The sequence below is a fragment of the Erythrolamprus reginae genome, chromosome 2 (assembly GCF_031021105.1).
Source record: "Erythrolamprus reginae isolate rEryReg1 chromosome 2, rEryReg1.hap1, whole genome shotgun sequence".
Taxonomy (NCBI): Eukaryota; Metazoa; Chordata; class Lepidosauria; order Squamata; family Dipsadidae; genus Erythrolamprus; species Erythrolamprus reginae.
The window spans coordinates 287,805,526-287,817,725 of NC_091951.1; the positions used below are offsets into that span (position 1 = coordinate 287,805,526).

Sequence of the window (12,200 nt, forward strand, 5' to 3'; positions counted from 1 at the left end):
CTTTATTTTTTTTTTGGTGGGGGTGTGTGAGTACTTAGAACAAAGCTAGAAACTTAGATTGCCAGTTTTTCTGTTTCAGTATTCACTTGATTCTATGGTAAATTATAAGAGACAGCAAGTCCCACAGAGACTTCTTTGTTTCTGTGTTTTACAAAAACTATTTACAGACGTTTAATCATGAAAGGATTTGTGAATTTTGCAACTTTTGAATCAGTCATTCCAAAACAGCCAAACTAAGTGCTAACACTTGGCAAAACCCCAAATCAGATGGTTCTTAAACATTCACTGAATTTATTGACCAATTTACTGCTTTTACTTTTAGGAGCTGCAGTCAAAATAAGTTATAGTTGGTTACAGCTACAAGAACAGGGTTCAAAACAATTTATATTCTATTAACTAATCTTACAGTGTTGGTGTGGCGATAAGAAAAAATTGATATAAACAGAAAAGCTTGTACGATACAAAAAGAAACTGTATGAAATGTTAGACTACCTTAATAAATTGCTAGTATTCCAGTTGATCGTTTTTAATGTGATCAATAAACAACCTTAATTACTATGTTTTGAAATTTTGAATTAGAATCCTTCTATTCTTAAAAAAAGCAGCTACTTGCTTTAATGTCTTCCAGGTTAAATAGACCCTCCATTGTGACATTGTTTGATTTTATTTGATGACAACTTACCCAAGTAACTGTGAGCTGGTTTCTCTTCCACAACTTTGATTCTTCTTGCTCCTGCAGGTATCACTAAGGCTTCCACATAACCTGAGTATAAATACCAACATTTATACTGTTAACTACTAATTTAAATCAGAATAATATTTATATTGTATGTATATTTGTTTCATCTATTCAAAAAAATTTAAAGTTTTATCTGCTAAAATTTCTGGAATCTTTTGATTTTGTGCATTAACCTTATATATCTCTCCATCACCACCCCTATTATCAAGTACAGTGGTACTTCTACTTAAGAACTTAATTTGTTCCGTGAGCAGGTTCTTAAGTAGAAACATTCTTAAGTAGAGATAATTTTTCCCATAGGAATCAATGTAAAAGCTAATAATGCGTGCAAACCCATTAGGAAAAAAATAAAAGCTTGGAATTTGGGTGGGAGGAGGAGGAAGAAGAATAGGAGGAGGACAGTTGCTTCCGAAGGAAGAAGTTGAGGTGAGGGGGAATAAGAAAAATCCAAAACGTTAAGGCTTTAAAAAAAAAGAGGCACACGCCTCCCATCCGCCTTCCATACACTGCCTCCCACACACTGGCTGCTGCTGCTACCTGCTGCCTCTTCCTTCCCATGCTGAAGGGCTCCCCTCTCTTCTCGCTCGCTCACTTTGTAGCCAATGCCTTTCCTTCGCTGTTTTGACTCCTTGGCAGCCCAGAGCGAAGGGAGCGTTTCTTTTTTCTGGCCGCTGGGAGAGGTTTATTCCCTATCCAAGTGCCCAGAGAAAGGAAACTGTTTCATTCACTCTGGACTACCAAAGCCTCCGTAAGTGCAATTGAAAGGTTCCTTTGGCAGCCCAAGATGGCTGGGATTAAAGGGACAAATGGCAAGAAACTGGCCGGGCCTTCATGCCGCAGGCTAGGGTTCTTAAGTAGAAAATGGTTCTTAAGTAGAGGCAAAAAAATCTTGAACACCTGATTCTTATTTAGAAAAGTTCTTAAGTACAGGTGTTCTGTATTACTGTATCTCAATTGAACAATTTTGAATTGATTACAAACTTGTCCCCTTTCAATTCAATTCAATTCAAATTTATTACAGTCATAGACAAAAACAAATAAAAACACTCAGTAAATACACAACCAAAAGTTGTAAGATAAAATGATAACAGATAAAATCCATGATAAAATCCAGTCTATACACACATGGTCAGAACTACTAAAATCCATAAATTGTAAGGTCTATAGTCAGTTTAATATTTGTTTGTTTGTTTGTTTGTTTGTTTGTTTATTTATTTGACTTTTATGCCGCCCCTCTCCAAGGACTCGGGGTGGCTCACAACATATAATAAAACATTACATAACATTTCAGGTCCAATTAATTAAATATATAATGTAAAACTAAAAACCCTAAAAAAAACCAGTCATTCTCAGTTTCTCTCAGTCTATTCATTGGCCAGGGGGCAAGAATCTAATAGCCCCAGGCCTGGCGACATAAGTGAGTCTTGAGACTCTTGCGTAAGACAAGGAGGGTGGGGGCAATATGGATCTATGGGGAGAGTTGATTCCAGAGAGCCAGGGTCCTCATAGAGAAAGCTGTTCCCCTAGACTTTGCCAGCCAGCATTATCTAGTTGATGGGACCTGGAGAAGGCCAACTCTGTAGGACCTAACTGGTCGCTGGGATTCATGCAGCAGGAGACGGCTCCATAGGTATTCTGGTCCGATGCCGTGTAGGGCTTTATAGGTCATAACTAATACTTTGAATTGCATCTGGAAACCAATTGGCAGCCAATGCAGCCCGCAGAGTGTTGGAGAGATATGTATATGTCTGGGTAAGCCTATGACTTCCCTACTATTAGGGAAAGGAATAAACAAGGTTGCCACATTTGTCATATAAAATTAGCTAAGGCTGGCCACAGATGGTATATATATATTGCTATGGTGAAGACACATATTTGCAACTCGTCCCCTTTGTAGAATCTATGGACAATATAAGGGAGGACAAGTTTTTATCTTTTCTGAAAAATATTAATGAGCCTGTACTATTCTTTATTCAATGAAGCTATTTATTTTCCAAAAGGTTTGTCATGAGTCTACATCCTCCCTATTTTTATCCCTGAGCTACATAAAAAGTGGTAAATTGCTAACCAGCTGATCTGTCAACTACTTGGAGAGGGTTCAATGGACCAGCTATAAACCAAAGTACTTTAGTTTACAATCATCCTACTTAAGACCAAAAAAATGACCAGGGAGGGACCAGCATAAATTTATAGCCTTTGTTCAAGATATGTAAGAGTCTGTTTGAAGCAGCTATTAATACACAATGCAGAATAACAGAATTGGAAGAGACCTCTGAAGTCTTTCAGTACAACCCCTTCATCCTAACCCAATACATTTCCAATTTTGTGCATGTTCTTATAACACCCCCCTCCCCCCGCACACATACAGGCTTGCAGCATAAACATTTATTATGAGAAACAATGTGCAAAGAACAATGTGGAAGATGATAGCTGTAATGCTATGAACAAAGCCTTGCCATTTGATACATGCATCATCAAACATTTATATTAAGATTTTGCAGATCTTAACTAAAACTGTGAATGGATATTATCAAGGAGACTCACTACTAGCATTTTTACTGATTTCATTCACAAATTTTATAATTTTCACTTGGGCTGATTCCATAGGATCAGGTAAAATATTCAGATTAACATTCCTGGATTAATAAAAAAAAACAAGAAGTAAATGTAATATGTTTACATTGCTCCACTTTGGCAAGGGGTAAGGAAATGGGACTTCTAGATTTCCTTCCCAACTCTAACAAAATTACTTGGCAAATTCTAAATAGCTATATCCAAAATAAATATACAAGAATGTGTACTATCCGCAAATACAGTGATCTACAGTTAACTGATCATAACAAAGCTAGACATTCATTCAAACACTTCTTTAGGGAAAAACCACAGCAGCAATACAGATTCTATAAAAACAAATACTACTTAATCATTAAGACCACAGATAAGCACTGTGGTTCCAAATTCTAGAAAGCTTCCATACATAATTCATGAAGAAACAAACAAGATTTATATCAGTATACCTAGACATGGAATATAGACTAAGTTTATAGTCCTTTAAATTTAATTTATTGACTGATAGGAAAATGGCCATATTTATCAAATTATTTCTAAAAATACAGAAGCAAGGATTGATTTCATAAGTAGCTTACCTACACTAAACAAACCTGTATTTTTGTAGAAATATATAAGATTGCTAGAAAAGGTGTACTGTAGCTTACTTGGCATTTAGGAAAAGTTAAAACAATCTCTATAATTACATGATGAACAAATAAAGAACAGGAATCTTAAATGTATTTATTAAATTTAATGTATTATGTAATATTATTAAGTAATTATTTAATATTTCTTTTTACTCTGTCTTTTTTTAGAATATTGTATTGAAACTCTATATTAAAATACAATAGCATAACAGAGTTGGAAGGTCTTCTGGTCCAATGCCCTTGGAGGTCTTCTAGTCCAATGCCCTTCAGACAAATGGTTATCCAATCTCTTCTTAAAAACTACCAGTATCGGAGAATCTAAAACTTCTGGAGGCAAGTTGTTCCATTGATTACCGCATTTTTTGGAGTATAAGATGCACCAGAATATAAGATGCACCATAGTTTTGGGGGAGGAAATAGGGAAAAGAATCAGCTTACCAGGTATTCATCTGGTTAGCATCCTTAGTCTGCTCAGCTTCAGCACATTATTTTATCCCCTGGTTAAGGGCTTAAATTTTATTTTATTCTGAGAGAGTAACAATGAAAGAGCTTTGCAAGCCAGTAAGAGATGGGAACATCATTAGCATCTGGAAAGAAAGTCTGAGCAAGTAGAGCAAAAGAAAAAACCCTGCAAAGACTTAGGGCTTGGAAAACATGCTTCTTTGCAGAGAGTAAGAGTGAAAGAGCTTGCAAGCGTGTAAGAGCTGGGAACATTGTTAGAACCTGGTTAGGGCTGGAAAGAAACGTTGAGAGCAAGTAAAACAATGAAAAAAACTTACAAAGTAAGAGTTTGGAATACATTCTTGGCAGAGTGTAACAATTAAAGAGCTTGCAAGCCGGTAAAAGCTGGGAACATCATTAGCACCTGGTTAGGGCTGAAAGAAACTTACTCAGAGCAAGTTAGAGTAATGAAAAAAACCCTGCAAAGACCTAGGGCTTGGAAAACATTATTCGCAGAGAGAAACAATGAAAGAGCTTGCAAAGTAAGACCTGGGAAGATTGTTAGCAGCTAGTTAGGGCTGAGGGGAAAAAACGCCAGCTACAGTTGGCCTTCTCCGGGTTCCGTCAACTAAACAATGTTGTTTGGCGAGCCCCAGAGGAAGAGCCTTCTCTGTGGCGGCCCCGACCTTCTGGAATCAACTCCCCCCAGAGATTAGAACTGCCCCCACCCTCCTTGTCTTTCACAAATTACTTAAGACCCACCTGTATCGTCAGGCATGGGGGAATTGAGACATCTCCCCCAGGCTTTTATAGTTTTATGTATGGTATGCATGTGTTGCATGATTTTTAAATGATGGGTTTTTCAGATGTTTTTTATAATATTAGATTTGTTTACATTGTAACACTGTTATTATTATTGTTGTGAGCTGTTCCGAGTCTTTGTAGAGGGGTGGCATACAAATCTACTAAATAATAATAATAATAATAATAATAATAATGATGATGATGATGATAATAATAATAATAATAATAATAATAATAATAATAATAATAATATTATTATTCCTGTCCTACCCTCAGGTGCTCTGGAGAATAGATTGACTCATCTTTTTTGTGGCAGCCCCTGAGATATTGGAACACTGCTATCATGTCACCCCGGTCTTTCTTTTCATCAAACTAGACATACCCAGTTCCAGCAACAGTTCTTTATATGTTTTAACCTCCAGTCCCTAATCACAGTATATGATATGATATATAATATGGTATAATATATAATATTCTATGATATAATAATATACTTTCAATAGCCAAACTTTCAAGTTTAGACATGAGGGTCCAGTGTGGAAAATTATGACACAGTATCATAATGTTGTTATGCAAGCAGTTTTTAAAATCTGCATGATGATATAGAATCTACATATGTAAGGAAAAGAGTTTATGTTGTAATAGTGTGGCATTCATTTTATCATTAAAATGAAATTTTAATGTTTCATTAAATGCTGATACATATGCTGTGAGGTTGCATAGAGGTTTTCCACCAATTTTAAGTATATATTCAAGTTATAAACTTCAAACATCTACTTTATATTTTTGCACTCTATTCTTCTTTTCATTACCCATAAACACCCAAAGAATGAAAACATCTAATTTAATTTCATCAATCTATATCTTACTTTCAATGTGAAACATTAGTTGACTTGATGTATTCATTGATTATTAATATATTTTCTGTTTCCAATAAAAGTGAAAACTCAATTACATTTAGTGGACTTCGGATGAAATGGATCACATTTCTGTCCCAAAGCAACACACAAAATCACTTGATGCAATGTACTCCAGATAGCACAATAATTTTTTTTACGATTTCTGCTATTTATTTTATTTTTGCAATTGCTTAATTATGCAACTGATATAAACACTGTGATGATATTTTTGTATTTATTTGCCATATGAACATACCTTCTCTCAAGAATTATATAGAATAATAGAAGTTTGATATGCAACTGATATATTTTTAACATCTGAATTAGCCTTTTTGTTTTACAAAGTAGCAAGATTTTTAAGTAATATGATGAGTAATATAAACATTGTTTCCTAGTATCATTTCTAGGCCCTTTCTTCCCCAGTTCTGGTCAACTATGAAATTAGATTGATTCTTTAATGCATCTGTATGTTTATTCTGTTCATTTATTTTGTTCATTTAATATTTAAAAACTAATTCATATTTTCTATAAATGAAATAATTTTCTTTGAAGTATCTATCTTCTTTCTGTCCTTTATTTAAAATTCTAGTGTTGATAAAATTCTAATCCAGAGAAATATTTACTGTTCAGGTATACAAAATAATCTGGCATAAAATGTATCCAAAAGAATGGAGTTGGATTTATAACTTACTAAAATAGCTAAAATAGTTTTCTAAGTGCTGTGCTTTAATTTAAACAACATAAAAATACTGTAGTACACTGTTACACAATTTATAACCTGCAGAGTACGCAATGCATTTACAAATTTTGCAAATTTTAATCAATAAATGTTAAAATAAGTTTACCTGCTCCTCGAGTGTGATTAAAATCTCCTTTAACAACTCTACAAGATTTTCCATCTCCATTGCAGACACCACAGTGATCTTCCCATGCCAAAGAACCCAATATGCCATCACAACCAAATTTCTGAAGTAAAAGAAGGAAGAATAGCACATTGTTCACTTCAACTAAAGGTTAGTGTCACATCAAATTAGACTATAATCAGGATAAGAAATACAGTGGCACCTCCAGCTAAGAACAACTCTACTTAAGAACTTTTCTAGATAAGAACCAGGTGTTCAAGATTTTTTTGCTTCTTCTCAAGAACCATTTTCTACTTAAGAATCTGAGCCTGGAAAAATTTCCCAGGAAATCTGAGAGTGGCATGAAGGCCCGGCCAGTTTAAGTTCTTAAGTAGAGGTACCACTGTATATTATTTGCTAACAATATACAATGTTCTAAATTTAAATTGCAAGTTTATTTAAATCCATAACCTAAAAGAATTAAGGAAAGAACTCTTTTAAAAAATGGTAATAGTTACTTTTGGAAGACTTACCTGACATTTTCCATTTGCACAAATATCTACATCCTGAGGGCCACAGGAAGTTCCATCTATCACTTTCTCTGTTACCAATATTTTCTGTTTTTTTCCATTTGGAGAACAAAATAATGCACATGGTTTTTCTATGTGAATAAATACATTTTTAAAAAGTGTTGATTTATTAACTGACATCACATTATCAATCAATCAGATTTCAAACAATATTGGGAGAAAATTTAATTTAGATATGGCTTCAGAGACAGAGATGTTTAAACCTACTTTATTTATTTATTTATTTGTTTGTTTGTTTGTTTGTTTGTTTATTTACTGCCTTTATTATTTTTATAACTAACTCAAATTGGCATATCTAATACTCCTTTCTCCTCTTATTGTTTCCACAACAATCCTGTGCGGATTAGGATTAGGTTAAAAGACAAATCCAAAATGTGAACAGTGATTGGCAGTCTCCTGATTTCTAAACTGCTGCCTTAATCATTCAACCAAACTGGCTCTCAGTTTGCTATATTATTGTCAGATGAAAGGAATGACACTGAGAAACTGAGCAGAGCAGTAAGCATATTGCTACTCACCTATTTACAAGCATTTCACCAGACTAACTACACTCACTACAGAACAACCAGATAAGCCTTCCAGGGTTGGGGTGTGTGGGTCTAATCTCCTTTGTTTCCTCTCCTTAGGAATTTGAGGCTAGCCACTCTTTTAACTCCTCCACCACTTCAGTTGCAGCTTCCACCACTACTATATTATTATATATATATATATTGCAATATAAATAAACAATATATTATAATAATACCATAAACAGTATTATAATATTGAACATTAGAAAACCTTCATTTAGAGCAAAACCCCTAATGCAGAAATGTATAGAAAGAAAATATTTTGCATTGTGAGCAAAAGTGAAGGAAACATTTTGTGAGAGTAAATAAGGAATTCTCTCTTCAAAGAGATAAACAAATCTTGGATTACTTTAATAACCAATATTAAAACATCTGTCTATCTATCTATCTACCTTGCTCCTCTGACCAATAAATGTGATGCATGGTGTGATTGGACTGTCTGATTGAGTATTATATAGGGTTTTAAGTCATACTTTTAAAAAATATATTAGATTTGTTCTATATGCTTTGTTTTATATCTATTCTGTGAGCCGCCCTGAGTCTTCTGAGAAGGGCGGCATACAAATCTAATAAATTGAATTGAATTGAATTAAGTCTGAGCCTGTTGACTCCCATCCAGATCCTAACAGCCTCAAGGCACCGGAACATCACATCTACTGCTTCACTGAATTGACACGGGGTGGAGATATATAACTGGGTATCAACCATATATTGCTGATACTTCACCCCGAATCGTTGGATGACCTCAACCAATGGTTTCATGTAGATATTAAATAGAAGGGAGGAGAGAACTGAGCCGAGGCACCCCACCAATGAACGGTCTAGGGGTCAATCTCTGTCCTCCTACTAACACCAACTGAGATTGACAAGAGAGATAGCAGGAGAACCACCATAACACTAGCTCCAACTCTCTTAGTCATCCGAGAAGAATACCACAGTCAATGGTATCAAAAGCAGCTGAGAGGTCAAGTAGCATCAAGATTGAGGAGTGACCCTCATCTCAGGCTTTCCAGAGATTGTCCATCAATGCGACCAAAGCAGTTTCCATCCTGTAGTCAAAGCTGAATCCAGATTGAAAGGGGTCCAGATAATCTGTTTCATCCATGAAACATATCTAATGTCTAATGCATGTCTAAAGGACTATTAAAGAACATACATTTTTTAAAGGATACTAGGAACTATATTTTTATTTTCTTGAAGAGATCAACATGTATCTCTATCATTTTTCTGCCTGCTTCTACTGCCATTTTTAAATCTGCAGTTATGATGCAAATTATATTTTGTAATAAAGATCAGTGCGTTGCTAAATATCTAGTTCACCAGCATGTGTCTTACAAGTGGATCTATTTGAAAAAAATGTATCTCAAATTTAATTATCTTGAATACAGGTCAATCTTGAACACATTTATTTTTTCTGATAAATTATTACCTTTTATAAATGATTGTATTTGAATAATTATATATATATTATATTCAATCAACAAGTATGTGCAAGAGTAGCTATTATTTTTAATTTCGTACATATAAATTTTATTTGCTGAAATAAATAAGAAAACTTTGATCCTTTTTGAATGAAGTTCAAGAACTTTCAAATAATAGTAATACCCAATTCTTGTGACAATTAATTTTTTAAAAATCAATGTTTTACAAATCATAGGTATGCAATGATGGAATTAGTCTACATTCAATGAAGAGCAAATATAGCACATAATTAACAGTAACAAAAAATGGACCTAAAAAATTGAGCCCCAAATCCACTTTTATTTGCTTGTCTCTGAGGTAGCAAAGCAGATCCAAAAAAATATACTGGTACTAATTTAATATATTATTTGAAAATAGAGACAATATGATAAATACCTTCACATTTACCAATAATTATGTCCAAGGAAAATATATTTATTTGTACCCAATTTCTTACTAAACTGCAAAGGATGACTTCATTAACTTTATAGTAAATGGCATCATTCTGATTGTATTTGAAAGAAACAAGGTAATATCAGAATTAAATGCTAATAAATTATTTTACTTTTTGAGACATTTCAGGATTAAACCTGCACCTTTTTAGTGATCAACTTTTAGGAGTGTGATTATACAATTCTTACTTTATAAATTGTTTATATTTTATATTACATATTGAATTTATGGTATTTTAAATGCTAAATCATGTATTCTGACACAAGCTTTTATCACTATATTAATGTGACAGTGCACAAAAGCCAATATCAGCATAACATGACTAGTCATAAGGTTAATGTATTTCTTTGATTTTGTTGCAAATTTGTAGTATGAATAAAATTAAATTTTAAAGAAATGTTGCATGATTAATTAAAACACATAATTCTAGTATTTATTTTCTGTCTGCCAAAATCTACTACAGGATGCATTTTTATTTAAATGCAAGACAACATTATTTATTTTTTAAAAAGCACACAAAAGTACTTCTTAAGTAATCTTAAGTAATGTACTTAAGTAAACTGTACTTAAGTAATGTACAGTTTTATAACTGTATTACCTTCTCTTTGTTTTCATTGAATTAGTCAACTTCACTGATATGGGTCCTGCTATTATATTGAACTAATATAATTTATTTGACTTCTATGCCGCCCAATTCCATGGGACTCAGGGCAACTAAATTATTAGGTATAAACTGTTAAATCCTTTTTAATACATATGCTCAGATTTTTGTTTATGCATATGTGCATGCACGCAAATGAATTTTTGACAGTAAGCATGTAGCTATTTGTTCTTACCTTTATCTATAACAGCCTGCCATTGGTGTACATGTTTCTGATATGCTAGCCTGATGCTGAAGACTTGACATTGCCAATCCCTGAATGCAGGCAGTCCGGGATTACAAGGGAGATTCTTACATATTTTATATTGTATTCTTGATTCCTGACATTCTGCTTCTTCATGACCTGGACTAGGAAAAATAAAAATAAAAATTATTATATTAAATAATAATTACAATTTAAATCATACAAGCACGGCTTGTATGATTTAAACTGTCATTAGTTCCATCACATTTGTATTTGTGTGCTTAAGGAGGTAGATGTGGTTTCACATTACCTCATTTTATCTTCAGAGCAGCTTCAAAATTATACATTGGGATGCATAAGCCTTGTCCCATATATAAGCACTATATCTACTTATAAACAATTAAAATAACAGTGATTGCCTATGTATTGTTGTGGTTAGCTCTGGCCCAGCTCCTGCCCCAAGGAATGTGCAGGTGGATGTGGGGGAAACATCCACATGCTGCAGGCCTGTTTTGCTCCCAGTAGAATCTGCCGACGAAGCCTCCTCTGACCAAGGAAGCGTGAGTGACAGGGAAGATGGGAGTTTGGCAGACAGCCCAGGAGGAGATCAATCATCTGTATCATCCCTGGATTCTGAACAAGAATTAATGACACATCCACACATGCGTAGAGTGATGCATAGGAGACAACAACTGAAGGATTATTACAAGAGAAAATGAGGCCACCTGTGATTGGGTGGGGCTGCTGTAATTAGTGCTACAGGTAAAAGCACAGCCTGGTGTTTTAGCCTCATGGCAGTTTATCTGATTCATTGTTTCGTCAAGATCGTGGTTTTTGTGCTGATCAAGATTGTGTGTGGACTCTCTGGACTTTAGAATTGGACTCAATTTCCCAGTTATTGGGTGAACAATTGGATTGCATTTAACCTGTGCCTTGTGTGTACCAGAAAATCCCTTTGACATTTAAAAAGGGAACTGTTTCTGTTTTTCTGTTTATAAAAACTTTTGGGTTTTCCTTTTATCGTGTGGTGTGTGACTTCCTGGACTAATTACTCTGTAATTACGGGTGGTTGAAACATGCCAGCAGAACATGTATGGTATGCTTATAAATGGTAAAGAGAATCTAATAGTTTTGTAACAGCAACTGTTATAAAAATATTCACCATGAATATTATGATACCACACTAGATTTAGGCTAAACCATGACAATTATTTGAGTCTCCCTTCCTCAACCTTTTCCAATCTTGTAGTTTTCTGACAGACTGGGGGCCAATGATCAGATGTTCTAAAAGGTGCACCCTAATATATTTGAAGAAAAAGCAGGAAAAGCTGGAATGGATTATCCTTGTTTTATGTGAATA

General features: G+C 34.2%; 1 protein-coding gene across 1 annotated transcript in view; it reads right to left on the reverse strand.

Annotated features, from left to right (window-relative positions):
- Window positions 1-12,200, reverse strand: part of ADAMTS19 (ADAM metallopeptidase with thrombospondin type 1 motif 19) — a 108,455-nt gene that overhangs the window by 35,795 nt on the left and 60,460 nt on the right. The window contains exons 13-16 of the mRNA XM_070742839.1: window positions 10,832-11,004; window positions 7,456-7,583; window positions 6,926-7,046; window positions 683-763 (exon numbers count right to left, since the gene is read on the reverse strand). Of these exons, the coding sequence (XP_070598940.1) occupies window positions 683-763; window positions 6,926-7,046; window positions 7,456-7,583; window positions 10,832-11,004 (503 nt within the window). The remainder of the gene's footprint in view (window positions 1-682; window positions 764-6,925; window positions 7,047-7,455; window positions 7,584-10,831; window positions 11,005-12,200) is intronic.